Below are 18,051 nucleotides of genomic sequence, written 5' to 3'. Positions count from 1 at the left end.
GCAAGGACTCTAAAGGAGAGACAAGCTTCAAGCAACACAGCAAGCCATCAGTCCTAAGACAAGCATCCTAATTCAGCTCCCACGTTCTGGCCGGTCGAATCGCCGCTGCTCATGCACGTTGGTCAGAGATAGATATCTGGATGTATGAGTAAGCAGGGTCATGCAAAAGGTTGAGAGGCCGTCACCAGGGGGCAGCGTAGGACAGGGTAAGCGAAGACACTGTAGGCTACCAGAGGGGATCCGGCGCAGGGAGTGACTTCAAGTCCAGACAGGTAGGATCTTGGCATCTTGGTGACTTGGTGATCGACTCACTAATCGCTTGTCTGCCCCAGGCTCCACAACGTCGATCAGAAGTCAGCTGCGCCCCGTCGGACGGTTAATGAACGTTCTGCATCGGACATAGGGCCCGCAACAAGACTAGCGAGTAGATATGGGAACGATGGTACAGTACAGCACCTGTACGACTGAATCGTTGTAAGGTTTAGGGACGTATCTCCAACCTCCATCCTGCTACAACACAAAGGTTGGGCAATCCACGCAAGTGGTGCCATGCTGAGTTTACCCGGGACCAATGGCGGTCGAAATGGCTGCGTCCTTTCAGGGTTCCAGCTCCTGTCTGTCGCTGGCCCAACGACGGACAGCCTTGCTAGGGGGAGACACCCATCGTTCGCCGCCGACCGCTTACACCAAGCCAAGAAGCGTCCCCAGTTGGGATTGGGCCAAAAGCAGTCAGGTCCATGTACCACAGTAGCAATGTGCTTCTCGGACCTGATGACCGCGTTTCGCATCCCAGGGGCGCTGCAGTGCACGGTGAAGGGCTGGCTTCATACTGCACTTCGAGGGCGTGCCCCGAGACCTGGCTGGCAGTCATCCTGCAGATTGTTGATTGGCTTATTGCACTGCCGTGTATGGGTTCTGGATCCGAGCGGTCAAATACACTCGCATGTCAGTTCACCAGTCTCCAGTCTCCAGGCATCAAGTCTCAAGCCTCTGACATAATCCGGAGCCTCTTAAGCGCAGAAGTTCGAAAAGCAGAAGCTTTGAGGGCGAGACGTGAGCTGTTCAATCGAGCCCTGGAACTAGGAACATCCACAAGGACTTGAACACTGCGAACTCCTTCCTGTGCCCGATAGGCGGTACTGTAGATGGAGGCGACATTTGCTTGTTACATGGCGAACCTGTGCCTGCCGTTCGAGAGCACCAATGCCTGCCTATCTACTCTGTACAACACAGTGGAAGGACGGGGTACCAGAGACACGGCCCGCTGCGTGGCGCGCATGCGAAATCCTGTCGGGGAACGTGCCTTGCGGGCGGCTGGCTGACCAGCATTCAGAATAGGCGCGTGGCAAACTCGTGGTCTTGACCTGGATGGATGCATCTAGGCAGCCGTTCACTTCGACCGGGGCCGCTCGCCTTCTGGGAAGTGGCAGATACCACGCGTGAGCTTGCACAAACGCGCGCAAACTAAGGCCGTGCAAGCCTCGAGGCTCGGGTATCGAGGCTCTCAAGGCTCGGAGGACAGAGCCGAGTCCTTGAACAGCAAGCACATGGTCCCGCAGGGCCAGGTACAGGGCAGGTTTAAGGTTAGATGGCGGTTTCTCCTAGTTTCCAGGGTGCCGGCTCCCAGGAGCTAGACTGGCCCATAGGCACGCACGTTTCCCTCTGCCGGGGCGGTGGAGTAGTCTATATCTAAGTCGAATGCCCAGCGCATAAATCATCCCTCTCCACCACCTGCAGCCCACCCCGGAGATCTAGCCGTATTTCGGACTGCTGCTTCTGACTGACGAGCTGAACGACGCACCGCTGACCAGCAATACCCGCCCACAGTCGTCAAGGACGGCTTCTCGTGACTTCTCATCCCGCCCCTTGTGTACCAGAGGAGAAAGGCCAGAACTTCACAGCGTCTTGGAGCCTTTTGTTCGCGGGCAAATATGGATTACTCGCAGGCAGCCTACTTTGCGGGGGCCCAGGCGCCCTATCACCAGTTCCCCATCAACATCCCCCCTCTGACGCCCTCACATTCCAACTCGGCTGGCTCTGAGGACTTCAACACCACGTCGCCACCAGTGAGTCCCCGGCAGCAATCACTCGTCGTCTCCCATGTACTTATACATGATGCGGCTCTTTCGAACCCGCTTTTCCTGCAACTGTCCTGCTCCTCCCCCTCTGCAGCCCACATCACTAGCGCCTCATGTTGCTGCCTCACATGGCTTACACATCTCTTACTCAGGATGCCTTCGACCACTACCCCGGCGAACAGTTCCAGAATTTCGATCAATACGCAGCCCAGTTCAACCCACCGACTGCGTTCCCCGGGCCTCCTACGCCGCCGAATCAACATCCTGTCGCCCATAATGGCCAGTCTCAGACCAACCGCGGCGTAAATGGCGGCGGCGGCGCCGTGGTCAAACCATCACAGCCCGATGGGTTGTCCCTGAGCACCAAGCCGGAGCCAGTTGTGGATCTGGATTCTGGCCGCCAGGGGTCGAACTCGGCGGAGGAAGATGACCTCACACCTGCCCAGTCAAGGCGCAAGGCTCAGAATCGCGCTGCGTAAGTGCTGCCCCAACCGAACCGCCCCGCCGGAGCCGATACGTCCTATTCGCCTTGTACCACAGGCTGCCAGATGAGAATTTTCTGCTGTCTCACTTCGTTCCGGATGCTCTGCATTTGGTGTGTATGCTGACCTCTTGTGCCCCGTTGTAGTCAGCGAGCCTTTAGGGAGCGGAAAGAGCGGCATGTCAAGGACCTCGAAGCGAAGCTCGCCTCCCTGGAAGCCGCACAGCACGAGACCGCGTCTGAGAATGAGAAGCTGAAGCGCGACCTCCAGAAGATGAGCACGGAAAATGAGATCCTGAAGGCCACCTCCTCGATCAACGGCGGCCACTCGCCCGGCCACGGCGGCGCGCCGGTAACGACCGGGCCCCTGCAGTACAACCCAACCGACTTCTACACAAACGTCCTGTCCCAACACCCGAACAAAACGCCGAGCCACCGCATCGTCACCAGCGACAGCGGCGAGCGGCTCTACGCGGCCGGCGCGACATGGGACTACATTATTAGCCACGACTTGTACAAGAGAGGCCTGGTGGACATTGCGGACATCAGCAACCGGCTGAAGCACCTAGCCAAATGTGACGGGCAAGGGCCGGTCTTCGAGGAGAAAGCTATCCTCGAAGCCATCGAGGAGAGCGTCGCTTCCGGGAGCGACGAGCTGCTCTGAGGCGGTAGCACCGGGCGTGGGTCCAGTAGTTTCAGACTGCAGACTATTTGAGCCCGCAGTAATAAGACGGCGTTGGCCGCGATGCCGTCTGTTGGGGGGGGGGGACCCTTCTGACCCCTCTCTCGTGATTAAAGGTCGGCGTGCGAGGCGCTTGAATCCTTGGTGAGGAGGCTGAGGAGTAGTACACACACAGCCAGCCGGCTTCCTCAGAGCCCGGCGTGGTTGCTGTCAACTGATTGCCCAAATTCTCCAACAAGAGTATAACGCACACGGGCGAACACATCGCCAGGACGGAAAGCATGGGAAGTGGAAAACACACGGCTTTTCTTGCATACTAGACCTGGCTCGTGGACGGATCTGGAGGCAAGGGGCGGGATCATGGGAGCAGCAGGATTGGTCGACACGGGCGTGAAACTGGAGATATTCTAGTTTTTGGGAGCATTCGATTTGGGCATATTCTTTGGGGAATCTCGATTATGGGCCGGAGCAAAATTCTTTTAGCCGTAATTCCTTCTTACTCTGCTTAGGGAAGCGATGCCTTTTCTTCTTATTTCCCCCCTTCTCTCCTTCATTGTGATAGAAGGGGACCTGGATCAAATCAGCGATGACTGAACTGTCGCCTGCCTGGGATGCCTCGAGGGCAACGCCTTGTTCGTTCAATGGACCGCGTGGAAGGCGAGGTGGCCATTCGCTGTTTCGTTGAAATAAACATGGCGTTCGTCTCGTATTAAGTGGTATCATAATTCAGAAATCCGCCCGACACAGTACATCATGTACCTCCATGTGCCTCTATCTAAGCAGAACCCAAGATCGTCCAATTACCCCTTTTCATGATCCCGACGCCACAAATCCCACCGACCATTTCCGTGCCAGGAGCCGTGAGTGCGTTACCGGCTTCCTCCCCCCAAGTTATGATATCTCATTATAAACCATAACCATTCCTTCGTTGCCGATCAGCAAGTCTCAGTCCAAAGACGCCGACCAATAACTGGCATACTCTCAAGAGCATGTCATACACGGGCTGCGGTGCAATGCACAAGATCGGTCTCGCCTACAAGTCCCACCCTCTGAAATTGCTACCTCGACTCTCTGCTCACTTCGACTTCTTCCCGTTCGCCTGGGGTTCCACATGCGGGTGTTTGATCGTCAGGCACCAGATGTCGAGGTAGTCACAGATAGTAACAATGACGTCGACGACAAAGGACCCATACACACCAATGGACACTCCCAGCATGAGGAACATATACGCCACTTGGTACACATCGTCGCCCAGCGCGCTGGGCCATCCGAGCCACGAGCGTCCGAACTCAAACTGCAGCCACGGGCCCAGCGAGTCAAAGACACCGTAGGCCAGCGGCAACACCAGGACATTGGCGTAGGGGAACTCCAGCTTCACGAGGTGCGCCGTGATCATCTGCCCGACCGAGTAGGCGTTGACAATGCCGCAGAACATGGCGAAGGGGACCAGATGGTTGTGCAGGATATTAGGCTGCAGCAGCAGGTAGGCGATGATCAGGGCCCAGGTGACGAAGAAAGGCACCAGGCCGACGAGCGCGTACCGGCTGCGGTCACCGCGGGCCCGTCTTGCTTTGATGACGTTGCGGCACGACTCGACGGTATTGAGGCAGAGCACCACGAAGCCCTGGACCATGTACCAGTGCGAAAAGGACATTTTGTAGACAATATCTGGGATGTAGGGCTGTCGGGAGACGCCGATGGTCTCCAGGGCCGAGTACGTCCAGATGTGTCCACCGCCGAAGTAGCCAGTCGCCGCGTAAATGACACAGATGATCAGAATGCCCTCAACAGGTCCACTGACAATGCCCAGTGTCAAGGTCTTGGTGTGGTATTCATCCCAGGTTTGGACGTAGAAGGTAAGGAGTGCTGTGACAACCTTAGGTTAGCTAAGGTTCTATACCATCTCCTGACTAATTTTTTTTGGGGGGGAGCAAGTCGGGCTTCTTTGCACCGCGTCACCTACAGCAGAACAATATTGCTACCGTCGTCCATCCTTGGCCCATGTTCTGGCTTCCGGCGAAGAGGAGAACTTCCAAGGAGGTGTTGACCGCATCGACGCCATGGTCGAACAGCTCCCCGAGCGGGCCGCTCTGTCGTGTCCGGCGTCTGGACGAACAAGAGCAACGTCAGTAGCGATCCCCTACAGTAATACCTGGTCTTGGAGCCACCGGGAATACTCACGCCTGCGAGCCGTCAACTGCATCGAAGGTCTGGTACAGGAACAGGCCGATCGCCCAGCTGTAGTAGACCCAAGTCGGGCAGTCCTGGTCGAGGGTCGGGTTGTACCACAGCAGCGTGCAGAAGTTGACGACGACGAACATAAAGCCCGTGAGGGTGATCAGGTTGGGTGCCATCCACATGGGGAAGCACTTGATGACCACATTCGTGTAGAAGGGCTTGAGGATGTACCTCGACACGAGCGAGTGGTCGACGCCCGAGTACTTGTACTCCTTGAGGCCAGGAAGCTTGTCCTGGCGCACGTACACCATCTTGACTGTTTCTGAGGCGCTGCACGGCTCTTCGAGTGCTTGCCCTTATGGGTGGTGTTAGGGCCGGGGATCTTTGACAACAGAACGCTGGTCCTGCCTTTGGAATCGTTGTGTCGCAGGAAAATGGAAAATTCTCCCTGGAAGGTCCGATGCTGTATGTGGGTGGATTCCCTGCTGCTGCGCTGGCGCGTGGAGTCGCGGTTTTCTGTCGCTTGCTCCAAATTCACTTCTGACGGGCGCGCGACGTCATGCGCTTAGACCAGCCTGGGCCCTGTTCTATGCATGTCCAGGTCCGCCGGTTTCGGTGTGACCTGGGAGCGGACATGGGAATCTTGGAGGCAGTGTGCGATTCTTTGTTCCTCGAGCTCGAGTTACGTTCTTGGAAGAATAGCCTGGCATTTATGACTTTTGCATAGCGAGCACTTGTTGCCCTACGGAGATGCATCTTCACTGTCGGCGTCTTGGTCTCAAGGGCTCTCAGCTTCCAGTCAGCAGCAGGCTAGAATGCTTCGGCAAGGTACCGAACAGATTCAACTGTTACATGACACACTGTAGAGGACAGTCCCGGGAAAGAGAGCAAATGAGCAACTGGAGCCAGGTTTGAGCCACGCGGCGGAGCATCGATCCCCTTCTCTATAGTAGACAGTCAAACATGCTTGGAGTCGAGAAAACTTGTGCCGCCAATGTATTCAATCACCGGTTTCTCATGCGCTTGCATCAATCGTCGACCTCCTGGTCGTCGTCTTTACCGCGATCCCATTCCCGCTTCTCCCCCGCTTTGGTCCATTGCACGTCTTCAATGCTCTTCTCGTCGCCCTTCTCCCACTTCTTGATCTGGTCCTCGTTAAAGCCAGCTTCGCGTAACCTATCCGCACCCTGCTGCCTGTAACGGGCCCTATCCCTTAGGGCTTCCAGGGCGTCGTCCCAGTCATCGCGGCCGTCCTCATCTTCCATCTGCACGTCGGACTTCGGGTCATAGTCGGAGGAGAATCTGCTGTCCATGCCCGAGACTCCGCGTAGCGCCCCGCGGCCTCGAGGCATCTTCGGGGGAGGTGCTGGGCCGATCAGGTCCTCGAGTGGGTCTGAGTCTGCATCCTCATCCTCGTTCTTTGCACGCCGCGACGATTTGTCTACTCGCTCCGTAGTGTCATCTGATCGGTTGGACGTTCCGTGCGTGCTCCTTTCCTTTTCTTTGCCCCTCAGCGGCGATCGCTGGCGATGTTTCCTCGAGCTGCTCTTGGGAGATCGAGACCGATGCCTCCTCTTTCGATCGTCCGCTGCCCGGTCCTCATCGCCAGAAGACGTATTCGCCCGCCTGGACCGGTCCTTCCCATCGTCGTCATGGCCTCTACGCGCATTGTACCTCTCCAGCGACCTCCTCCGCTTGCCGTCCTTGTCGCGCGCTCGTCTTCGAGCGGCCGCCGTGTCGGCAAGTCGTCGCGCATCCTCTGCGGCCCGAGCCTTTTGTAGATCTGTGGTTTCTTCCTCGGTCGCTGCGGTACGCTTCCTCTTCTGGGCCGGCTGCCCCTGTAGCAGGGCTGCGATGTTTCCCAGCTGACGGCCACGGATCTCGTTGGCACTGGGTTTGTACCTTCGGCGCTTCTCTTCTTCTGTGTCGGCAAGCTCTTTCAAGCGCGCTTGCGAGTCGGCGAGTTCCTTCGCCGTGAGCGTCTTGTTGTGATGTTCGGTGCCCTTGATGATGTTCCGCAGAAATCGGGTGTTGGGCTTCGCCTTGTTGGCTGGTCTAGAGACGATGTATCAGCGGCCGCAAGGTGAAGCTGTGAAGGTGTCGAGTCCTGCGAACCTTGAGCTGGAGGGCGATGAGGTGTAGGCTTCCATTCCCATGGTGGAGTATTTCAAGGAGCAATCCTTGGCTTCTTTTGCAAGGAGATCTGCGACATGGTCGTCGGTAAGCAGGTCGTCGTTTCCCATGTTGAGGAGAGAGAGATGAAGATTCCAATTTTATACAGAGAAGCATGCAGCAGTCTCGAGTTGCGAGACATAAAGTTAGTAAGACTAGAGACAATGGCGTGGGTTGCCGACATCGTGCAGTACAGGCTAATCTGGTCAATGTGCGCTAAGCCTGTTTGGGAAATGTAAATAAACTCGGCGCGCCTTGAAGGTCCCCCGAAGCCTCACTCATCACATATGTGCATGGTAGCAGCAGCAGCATAACAACAGCCAGTTTGCAGTGAGAGAGTTCTGGACCAATATAGACTGCTATGAAAATTGACAACGACCACCCTTCGAACTCTTCGAAATAATCGCGCTCTCTGTCACAACATAAAGGACGATTCCACCTTGTCACTTCACAACCAAGTCAACCTGGCCTTGCCTAATTAACAGCCAGGCCAGCCAGCGCGAGCCAGGCAACACCCATCATGGCAGCCAAAAAGGCCGCGGAGGTCCTGCACGAACTGGAGGACCTCCAATCAATCCATGAGATTTCCATCATAAAACTCAGCGAGCCAATATCCTCGGTCTTACCACAAGCCGGCCAGGACGCCAACAGCGCCCGCACCTCAGATGTGTCCAGCTCGTCCGTGGACGCGACACCGGCCAGCCTGGAGGCCGACCTGGCGCACTACAAGGAGCTGTTTGCGAAGCTGCGATTCTCCTACGTCGAACAGGTAACCAAGGAGAAATTCATCCGCGCCATCGTCGGGGAGCCTCCCCTGATCGTCACGCCGCAGGAGAACGTCGAGCTGGAGAAACAGAACGCTGCGGCAAAGGCGCAGCTTAAGGCGCTCAAGATGGAGGTCGCCGACACGGTCGAGGAGCTGGAGAGCAAGGGACGGGAGCTGAGCAGGAAGTACGAGGCCGTGCAGATGGAGACGGCCACGCTGCGGGAGATGCCTGACAGGATCGCCGGGCTGGAGGAGAGGATTGCGGAGCTGCGGGAGCAGCTACAGCCTGGCGAGAACCCGAGCCTCAACCTGCCATTGGCCAAGACGCTGGAGCTGGTCGCAGAGAAGAAGCTGCAGAGGCACGAGCTGGAGAGGCAGCTGGAGCAGCTTCGTGCGCAGGTCCCGCGCAAGAGGAAAGAGATGGAGCGACTACAGACTGAGCTGCAGCCCTTGGAAGTCAAGAGGCAGAACAGCCTGGCGGCGGCGAAGGAGGCGCGGAGAAGGAAGGAGCAGGCGCTAGGTGGTGTCGAGGACGACCTGGAGGAGAGGGGTAGGTGGTGGAGGGCTTCTGAGGCGGCGCTGAAGCAGATGCTGGAGATTGAAAGCTGAGTGTGCCTCGGCCGGGAGGTTTCTGATGTTAATGTCTGGCGTATTGGTGTTTGGGGTTCACGATTGGGAGCTATACCACGACACGCGAGCAAGGTGTTGAAACCAGGAAGACGCCATACGAGGGCCAAAGCACACTGCGGAGGCGTTGATACATCCATTTTCCTCTGTAGTGCAACATAAGGGCCGGGCTACCAGTCTGTTTACTAAGGGGCCGGCCCATCTAGATATTGAAGCTGGCTATGATAAGTGCTCCTGGACCATCTAGTGTTTTCGTGCCAATTTTCAACGAGAGTCTCACAGTAAAGCCATGTGCCACAGGGAGTAGACAGAGCCAGGCAAGGGCACAAGCTGTTTAATCGTAATTTTTCACGCCAACTTTGTAAGGTGCTCGTCCTCTTTGTCAGTGGCATCGCACAGGAATAGAATGTGCCGGATTTCAAGAATCTCAAAATATATCGGGGATGTTTCAGAAGTGACCGCTCCAAGTGTCGAGTAAAGTCTCCCTGGAGTATACTCTAGACACTCAGTATTCCCCGCGACATGGGTAAAGAGCGGATGCTTCCACTGGGCCATAAAAAGGCCTCCGAGGATGCCGAAGCCTGACCATCAGGGCATTCCCTCATGGAAAGGGCTCGTGGAAGACCGAAGTACGTAGATGTACACGCTCTCACTTGATGTAACGAGGGTACTGACCCGAGAGGTTGCGACTGCGTTCGGCCTCAACGTACTAGTCGCATCCAGCGCCCCCCTGAGCTTGACACTGAGAAGGTACATTGCTGAGCAAAGGGCTCATTCGTGTGGTCTTCACCCGTGCACTGATGGGGAGAGTGCAGTCATTCGACACCAGAAAAAGAGGGCTTAGCCAGGGGAGGCTCAGGCTGAGAGAGGGAAAGGATACTGAGGCCAAAGACCGCTGCCTAGATTTCCATGCGACGACAGCGCCCGGACTGAATCATCAAGGGACTAGACTGTCGGGCCGGCCAGTCCTGGATTTCACGATGACGAAGACGGGCTGCGAACTCATGACATAATGCTCCTAGTGTGGAGAACAGAAGGTGGTCAGTATGTGTTGGTACTGTGCACAATGAAGACTAGACGATGCTTTTACATGGTAATCTGAAGCCATCGTCGTCCCGCAGCCGAGACGGCGCGATGGATGCCGGATATCAGTGGGCGGCGCTGGGTGTGCCTCCGGAGATGTTGCCCCCCTGCCACCCCCTGCTTCATGCAAGCAAGCCATTTTTCTCTTCAAAACCTTTCGAGGGGCAATTCTAGACCCGCCAAAAACTTTTTCAGTGGCGACGTCGTAGCTCCTTACCCCGCGTTTAGCGGGCCTTGACTGCAATGCGCTGTTCGAGGTCTGCCAGAAGGAAGGCTTTCACTCGACCTCGCTGCCTGCCTCGTCACAACCAGGCCGGAATCTAATGGGCAAAAAAAAGACCGCGTCTCACGCCGTCTGAGGCAATCGTATCTCGAAGGCCAGAAGAAAAATCCTTCGTCCGTTTGACTCATGCCGACAGTAGACTGTGTGGCCACTGACCACTGGCTGTGCCTTGGAAGCTGATGCATGGAGGGGTAGAATTGGGCGGCGGTAAGGCAGCTTGGGTGCCCCAAAAATGGGCCACCAAGACGACCGGATCTGAGGTTGTTGCTTAACAGCGACAAGGTAGCGTTTCAAGTGACGCTGGACACCAATACAGAACGGGGTCCACCATAGGCGCCGCTTCCCAGGAGCCTCAGAAGCCCGCACGCGGCAATTACCTACCCGCATTTTCTATCAAAACAGATCAGATCTCTCCAAGCAGTCGCCAATAACCTGTCCTGTATATGTACCTAAGGGCATGGCCTCTGCCGCTCCATCCTACTTTTTACTCTGTAGCAGCGCTTGGTTGCTTGGGGCATCATGCCTCTCACGATGCGCATATTACACCTTTATATCAGTGGGCAGCCTGTCTTGGGAAAGACGGAACAGAAGCGGAGATAGGCACAGCTGTAATACAAGCAAACACGATAGACAGGCCTGCGACCGACGGGGTGACTCAATGAGCATCTTCAATTGTTCATAGCTCAGCACGGCATGCAATGGGCATCTAAAAAAAAAAATAAAAAAAAATCCTGTGCTTGATCTCCGTGAAGACGGGCAACGGCAACAGCAACAACGGCAGGCTTCGCCGGGTTGCAGCACCGGGGTGGGTGACTGCCTTCCTGTTAGTGAAGGACGGAGCTAGTGGGGCACCAGGGCCAGACATGGTCCGTGCGCATAGGCCTCTCAAAAATCTGGCCCCAGTACAAAACTCTAGCTTCCCAGCCGCTCACAAAATCTCTTCTGACCTTCTTTTCTTCCTCGTCTGCACACCGAGATCCTGTCCGCGATCCATCCTGCAAACGTACGAACGCTTCCTCTCTTCCTTCATTGAGGCTTCTATCTGACACCTCGATAGTTTCCGAGACTAGAATCATCTCAAAAACAACAATCCCACAACCGTCAAGATGGGTAAGGACGTACGTATCACCACCAACGACCCCCTCCAGCCTGGCAACAGCAAACAGCGACACCCACCAGTTGCTGTCGCTCGCATCGCCGAGCACCTCCCGGCATGACAAGGCATCCCACTGACAGCCCTACAGGACAAGACTCACATCAACGTCGTGGTCATCGGCCACGTCGACTCTGGCAAGTCGACCACCACTGGTCACTTGATCTACCAGTGCGGCGGTATCGACAAGCGTACCATCGAGAAGTTCGAGAAGGAAGGTTAGTAAACACCACAGTCACGGAACTTGCTCCTCTGCCCTTCGCACTGCACCTCAAATCATCAGCCTGCAGCTGCTCGCGCGGCTTCGTCATATCGGGGGGCGCATTTTCACCCCTCGCTTTGGATTTTCCATTTTCAGTGCGGGTGCGGGGTGCGCTTATCAGGGGGCTTATCTCCTACTCCCAAAACCCTGCTGCATCACTCAATCCTTGTCACCACCACCACCACCAATACGCTCACATCAATCCCATCGCCCTCTTTCAACACAACTCGTGAAACGAGTCGAATATTATGCTGACCCTCTATCTACACAGCCGCCGAGCTTGGCAAGGGTTCCTTCAAGTACGCCTGGGTTCTGGACAAGCTGAAGGCCGAGCGTGAGCGTGGTATCACTATCGACATTGCCCTCTGGAAGTTCGAGACTCCCAAGTACTATGTCACCGTCATTGGTATGTTTCACAAGCCACTGTTGAACGTCGTTCGAGTTGCCGGTCCACACCAAAGGACCGAGTCGCCTCGGATGTTTCCAATTATAACACTCGCTAACACGATTACCCTCCAGACGCTCCAGGTCACCGTGACTTCATCAAGAACATGATCACTGGTACTTCCCAGGCCGACTGCGCCATTCTCATCATTGCTGCCGGTACTGGTGAGTTCGAGGCTGGTATCTCCAAGGATGGCCAGACTCGTGAGCACGCTCTGCTTGCCTACACCTTGGGTGTCAAGCAGCTCATCGTCGCCATCAACAAGATGGACACCACCAAGTGGTCCGAGGAGCGTTACCAGGAGATCATCAAGGAGACCTCCTCCTTCATCAAGAAGGTCGGCTACAACCCCAAGACCGTTGCCTTCGTCCCCATCTCTGGATTCAACGGCGACAACATGCTTAGCCCCTCCACCAACTGCCCCTGGTACAAGGGCTGGAAGAAGGAGGGCAAGGGTGGTGAGGTCACCGGCAAGACCCTCCTCGAGGCCATTGACGCCATTGAGCCCCCCAAGCGTCCCACCGACAAGCCCCTGCGTCTTCCCCTCCAGGATGTCTACAAGATCGGTGGTATTGGAACGGTGCCCGTCGGCCGTATCGAGACTGGTATCATCAAGCCCGGTATGGTCGTCACCTTCGCCCCCGCCAACGTCACCACTGAGGTCAAGTCCGTGGAGATGCACCACGAGCAGCTTGCCGAGGGTGTCCCTGGTGACAACGTTGGTTTCAACGTGAAGAACGTTTCCGTCAAGGAGATCCGTCGTGGCAACGTCGCCGGTGACTCCAAGAACGACCCCCCTCTGGGTGCCGCTTCTTTCACCGCCCAGGTCATCGTCCTCAACCACCCTGGTCAGGTCGGTGCCGGTTACGCACCCGTCCTCGATTGCCACACTGCCCACATCGCCTGCAAGTTCTCTGAGATCCTCGAGAAGATTGACCGTCGTACCGGCAAGTCCGTTGAGGCCAACCCCAAGTTCATCAAGTCTGGTGACGCCGCTATCGTCAAGATGGTTCCCTCCAAGCCCATGTGTGTTGAGGCTTTCACCGACTACCCTCCCCTGGGTCGTTTCGCCGTCCGTGACATGCGTCAAACCGTCGCTGTCGGTGTCATCAAGGCCGTCGAGAAGCAGGCCGCCGGTTCCGGCAAGGTCACCAAGTCCGCTGCTAAGGCTGGCAAGAAATAAACTGCCCCCGGTTCTGGCATTCTCTTGAAGAGCCTGAGGTCACACGGGCTCATCAACACACCTCACCTACCCACACCTCAAAAAGCGTCGCTCCGGATTTGGTAGCTGCCACGAGCTCCTTGCAGGCTCTACGCAGCTGATCACATGGACATGACAGGAGATGGTCAGGCGATTTCTGCGAGTAAAACCATCTCATGCCTTGGGTCGAGATAGAGTCTTAGACGTGATTTAGGGTCGCAGTAATCAGGAATTCCCTTGAGTACAAACATGATGTTCCCGATGCTTGTGATATGTTGTGCCTATCATTGCTGCTAGTAGATACTGTCCCTTGCTCTATGATGTGTAGGAAATGCATCTTGCTGCCGCCAGCAACCACACGTAGCGTCTTTTGTCCTTCCTTTGGAAGTCAAGCGTGCGGTATTGCTTCGCCTCCCCCATTGTGGCCTAATTTGGTGAAGCCCTATAACCCTCCACCGACTCCTGCTAATTGTCCGTCTGTCTTTGAACTCGGATCATCCTTGTTCTCAAGTTTCGGCGCTGTCAGGCAGTCCGAGCAATCTGCGTGAGCATGTGTCACCTGGGCTGCTCGTCAACCTGTGAAAGTATACATAAAGCAAACAGCTGAAAGGGGATTTGGGCTTCATTTTTACCGCCTAGCCTACGAGGGTCTACATGCACCACCACAGTCCGCGGTAACAGCCACACTTTCTTTCCTTTACCCATCTCCGGCCCAGCCCGGCCACCTAGCGCACCCACGAGACGGTCGTCCTGACCTGCTCCTCGCCGCCGGCCCTCTGCACGAGGTGTCCCGCCTGGCCCGTGGCAAGCTGATAGATGGACCGCAGGAAAAAGGTGGCGTTTATGGCCTCCTTGCTCCTGCGCAGGTCGACGTCGTAGCCCGGCACGGCCTCGAGGCTCAGCTCGGCGCGCCGCCCGCCGCCCGCGCCCGCCTCGATGCTCGTGTACACGAGTTTCCACCCGTCGTACGTCGTCTCCACGGCGTGGTGCCACTCAAGCCCCGCGAACACGTACGACGCCCTCCGAATCTCGTTGCCCTCGGGCGTGTGCGGGAGGTGCTGGGGCGGCCGCGCTTTCGCCGCCGCCGCCTTCTTTTTCCCCGCCCTCGCGGTCGTGTTCGCCGCGGCGAAGCTGGGCAGTGGTGGCGCTAGGAGCCACCTCGGCAGCCCGAGATTGTGCAGCCGCGGGGGCGTCACGAGCTTGCCCTGGGAAATCTCGAGTCGTGAGTTGTTGAGGAACTCGCGCAGCGGCTCCATGCCCTCCGTGGAGTCGATGGTGGCCGAGGGGAGCTCGGCGTACTCGTGCTGCGTCGTGCGGACGTCGACGTGCTCGGCGGGGAGGAGGATGTCGGAGATGCTGGTCCTGTTTATGGCGCGGAGGGAGTGAATTGCTGTGACCTTGTTGTTATCACCACTGAGGCGTAGCTCGAGAGGCGGTGCTCTCTTGGTGTGGATGGGGGACCCGGCGTCGTCGGGGACGGGACGAAGCGCATGAGGATGGTGGATGCTCTGTCCTTGGCCCCGTCGTAAGGTGTCCATCCGGGCAGGTCCAGTTCAGCCACCGGGGGAATGAAGGGGACAAACGTCCTCGGCCAACTGGCAAGATTGGTTGAGATGTTGGGGCGAGCGATGTTTTCAGTCAGCTTGGGTTCATTAAGGTGTAAAACATGCCCGAATGCTGCGTTGGTCGTGGTTTTGAATGGTCGCCATCCAGAGGGAGTGGCATCGGTAGCTTCTGGCTCTTGCGCTGAGGTCTGTTCTTTGGGCTGTTCCTCTTCCAGTCGAGGAAGTCCTATTGGGCTCACAGTTTGGTAGAAGTTGTCCAATTTGCTCTGATATGTCGAGGTTGGCAAAGCAAGATCTTCTTCTGTAGGCTCAAGCTTGAATTGGAGGGCGTCAGTCGTCAACGGCCACGACTTAGCTGTGCGAGGTTGCTTTGATGTGAGCGGCAGACAAAGCCGGGCCCATTCTTTACGCCGGTCCGTCCATGACAACTTCTCCTTGTTGCTGTGGTCCTCGAGAAGCCTGCCATTGCCCTCAACATCGGGGTAGACCGTGAGGTTGTTCGATATTCTGGAAGATGTACGGGCGGTCAAAAGTAGGCGATAAGTCATGTCTGCTATATTCTCGAGCGTCAATTGTGACTCTTTGTCCCAGAAATCGAGCCACGTAACATGAATCTGGATTTCAACGTCAGCGTGTGGGTCAACCGGAATGTGAAATGAGGGCTTATAGCTTCGCCTACCGCTTCTCTATCCGGGCCGAATTGGACGACTGAGTTTGTGATTCTCCCAAGCTCTTCGAGAATTCCAGCATCTAGGCGTTGCATGGGAACCTGGTCCAGTTTGAAAGTCTTCGTCTTGATCTTCTGCAGCGTCTCACCAAGCGCATGCACACAGGTCTCAGCAACGGGTTTGGGAGCTGTTATGCGAATGAGGTTGCTGGAACGTCGAACTTCGATCTGCTGCCCCTCCTTCAGGAAACGCCACGATATCCGCTGCAGCGGCTTTTGTGAGCCGACTGGAAGATTAATTGTCAGCTATGCAACAGGAGGCTTGTGTTGAAGGTGCTGTACTCACGAGTGAGGAGTTTAAACTCCAGATCGCGCACTCGGATATCAACGCGGCCATTACCGTCCAGAAGCTCCTGCATCGATATATCCCAACATTCCCGCATGAGCTGGACGACTAGTCTCTGCTTCGGCGGCATCTTTTTCATTATGTATCCTGCCAAGGGATACTGTGCCTCTTCCACGGCACCGTCCACGTAAGGAGTCCAATGTGCCTGCTCGGTCAACCAGCCATACTCCCGACGCTTGGGGAGTACGTCCTCTGGTATAGTTGGTTCTTCGCTGGGCGTCTCGTTCTCGTCAAAGACCTCATCCTTGATCCTCTCCAAAATTGACTGTTCACGGTGCCACACCACATATTTCTCGAGCTGAAGAATCGTGAAACCATCCATCAGGGTGCTGAACAGAGACTTGAACTCCCGCGCAGACATAATCTGACGCTCCGGTTTCAATCCATGGATGTTTTTCACGACGTCGTCCAGACTGAGAACATCCTGTTCGTCCAGGAACTCTTCGATCTTCAAGCCACTATCCGTGTTTTCCTCTGAACTGGCTTCGACTGGAGCGGCCCTTCTTGCCCATTGGCGACCATCCCTCAGAACAATGACTTCAGCTGCTTTACCAAAAGAAAGAACACCAAGTTTCGAGGCATCTTCTACTAGCACCATGTCCCCCCTTCTATGTTCTTTCTTTCGACCTCTGGTGATGCCCATGGCTTGACCGATTTTCCGGATCTGGAATGCGTCCGAGTCTTTCTCTGCTCGCTTCGTATCTCCCTGGTCCCGGACTCGGGCACTATCCTCTCGAATGGCAGGTTCCGTGCCCACCGTGTCATTCTTCTCATTGTTCATCTCGGGGTCGGTATGGATGTTGACTTCCATCTCCTCTGTACGATACTCTCTAGCGGATTTGTCGGGCTCGTGATTAGCTGTAGCGGCTTGGTGATGTGCTTCCTGGCGCTGAGGAAGGCTCCAATCGTCGTCAAATGTGGGGTCCAATGTACCAGAGGCTTTACGTCTGGAGAAGTCTGCGGCAGCCTGCGAAAGGATGTTTTCTAACTTCTGATCGTCCTCATTTCCCGCCAACTTCTCGGGTTCAGCTTTTGCGGAACATGAGCGTTTCGCTACGTGGCGATTTAGTAGCCTCCTCTTCTCGAAGACCTCCTGGCATTTTGAACATTTAAGGTCTCTTGGTGGCTTGAGCGACGCACAGCCCTGGTTGGTGTGGTCATCGAGGCTTGCCTTGTTGAGGAAGACCTTTCGACAATGAGGGCATGTACGATTTGCCGGTGCTCCAGCTTCCTTGGAGAGATCTTGCTTCTGGTGCTGGCCAACTGACAAGCCCTCCTCTTGATTTGTTTTCCATTCGTCTTTCCTGTCTTCTGCTCTGTAGTCGGGCTCGCTCGTGGCCGCACTTTCTAGGAGGTCGACATCGGCTCGTGGTTCCTGATCCCGCTCTATGTTTCCCTTGATATCATGAAGAACATGGTTATTGGCCACGCTCCCATCAGGGAGATCGAGAGCATGCTTAGGAGCATCCCGTGGTGAATCGGGCAAAGTCTGCTCAGCGACAACGGAAGGGGAGGTCTCGTCGAGTTGAGGCTGGCTCAGTCCTCCAAGCCTCTGTTCCGTCTCGCGACCATGCTCCTTTATTTCGGCTACAGGCGTGAAGTCGCCGGGTCGAGAAGCCGTGGCGCTGGAGGCATATTGTCGTCGTCTACCGCGGACTTGCGCTGCGGCAAGCAGTGGAGGTGCTCGACGGGCGACGGCGCGAACTTGGCATCTGAGACAGATCGAGCCACCCAATGCCGAAGGAGAGAACATGAAGACAAATTGAGAACCGCGAAAGGTCTCGGTCGAGACAGAGAGGAATTGGGTGGCGCGCAGGGTTGGGGAAAAGCTTGTGGATAAGATCCCAAAAATTTATTGATGCTCTCGACTTACACGATCTCCGGCAGGCATCTCCCCACTGCACCCAGGTACTGCGGCGCTGCAAAGCACCCAAGCAGATAGGTAAGTCCTCAGGTACCTAATGCTGCCGCGGCCGGCGAACGCGTTAATGTCTTAATTCAT

The 18,051-nt window shown here is 56.0% G+C and overlaps 6 protein-coding genes across 6 annotated transcripts; 3 read left to right on the top strand and 3 right to left on the bottom strand.

The window, feature by feature from the left end:
• Positions 1-1,931: 1,931 nt before the first annotated feature.
• INS49_001376 (uncharacterized protein) lies at positions 1,932-3,223 on the top strand (the record flags this gene model as incomplete). Its single annotated transcript, XM_043162205.1, has 3 exons — positions 1,932-2,066; positions 2,231-2,553; positions 2,707-3,223. The coding sequence occupies 3 exons, from the start codon at positions 1,932-1,934 to the stop codon at positions 3,221-3,223; spliced, it is 975 nt and encodes a 324-aa protein (XP_043030711.1).
• Positions 3,224-4,316: 1,093 nt separating this feature from the next.
• Positions 4,317-5,730, bottom strand: INS49_001375 (uncharacterized protein; the record flags this gene model as incomplete). The annotated part of the gene is made up of 3 exons (XM_043162204.1): positions 4,317-5,107; positions 5,205-5,347; positions 5,423-5,730. The coding sequence occupies 3 exons, from the start codon at positions 5,728-5,730 to the stop codon at positions 4,317-4,319; spliced, it is 1,242 nt and encodes a 413-aa protein (XP_043030710.1).
• A 717-nt stretch (positions 5,731-6,447) lies between these two features.
• On the bottom strand, positions 6,448-7,662 carry INS49_001374 (uncharacterized protein; the record flags this gene model as incomplete). Its single annotated transcript, XM_043162203.1, has 2 exons — positions 6,448-7,474; positions 7,535-7,662. The coding sequence occupies 2 exons, from the start codon at positions 7,660-7,662 to the stop codon at positions 6,448-6,450; spliced, it is 1,155 nt and encodes a 384-aa protein (XP_043030709.1).
• A 449-nt stretch (positions 7,663-8,111) lies between these two features.
• INS49_001373 (uncharacterized protein) lies at positions 8,112-8,966 on the top strand (the record flags this gene model as incomplete). Its single annotated transcript, XM_043162202.1, has 1 exon — positions 8,112-8,966. The coding sequence occupies one exon, from the start codon at positions 8,112-8,114 to the stop codon at positions 8,964-8,966; it is 855 nt and encodes a 284-aa protein (XP_043030708.1).
• Positions 8,967-11,456: 2,490 nt separating this feature from the next.
• Positions 11,457-13,393, top strand: INS49_001372 (translation elongation factor EF-1 alpha; the record flags this gene model as incomplete). Its single annotated transcript, XM_043162201.1, has 4 exons — positions 11,457-11,468; positions 11,595-11,721; positions 12,037-12,171; positions 12,285-13,393. 4 exons carry the CDS (start codon positions 11,457-11,459, stop codon positions 13,391-13,393), a joined length of 1,383 nt encoding a protein of 460 aa, XP_043030707.1.
• Positions 13,394-14,136: 743 nt separating this feature from the next.
• INS49_001371 (uncharacterized protein) lies at positions 14,137-17,802 on the bottom strand (the record flags this gene model as incomplete). The annotated part of the gene is made up of 4 exons (XM_043162200.1): positions 14,137-14,801; positions 14,873-15,590; positions 15,656-15,930; positions 15,990-17,802. The coding sequence occupies 4 exons, from the start codon at positions 17,800-17,802 to the stop codon at positions 14,137-14,139; spliced, it is 3,471 nt and encodes a 1,156-aa protein (XP_043030706.1).
• Between the last annotated feature and the right edge of the window lie 249 nt (positions 17,803-18,051).

The sequence above is a fragment of the Diaporthe citri genome (genome assembly GCF_014595645.1).
Source record: "Diaporthe citri strain NFHF-8-4 chromosome Unknown scaffold_1, whole genome shotgun sequence".
In the NCBI taxonomy this organism is placed as follows: domain Eukaryota; kingdom Fungi; phylum Ascomycota; class Sordariomycetes; order Diaporthales; family Diaporthaceae; genus Diaporthe; species Diaporthe citri.
The sequence above is the reverse complement of the archived record's forward strand: the minus strand, read 5'-3'. Positions and strand labels throughout refer to the sequence as shown.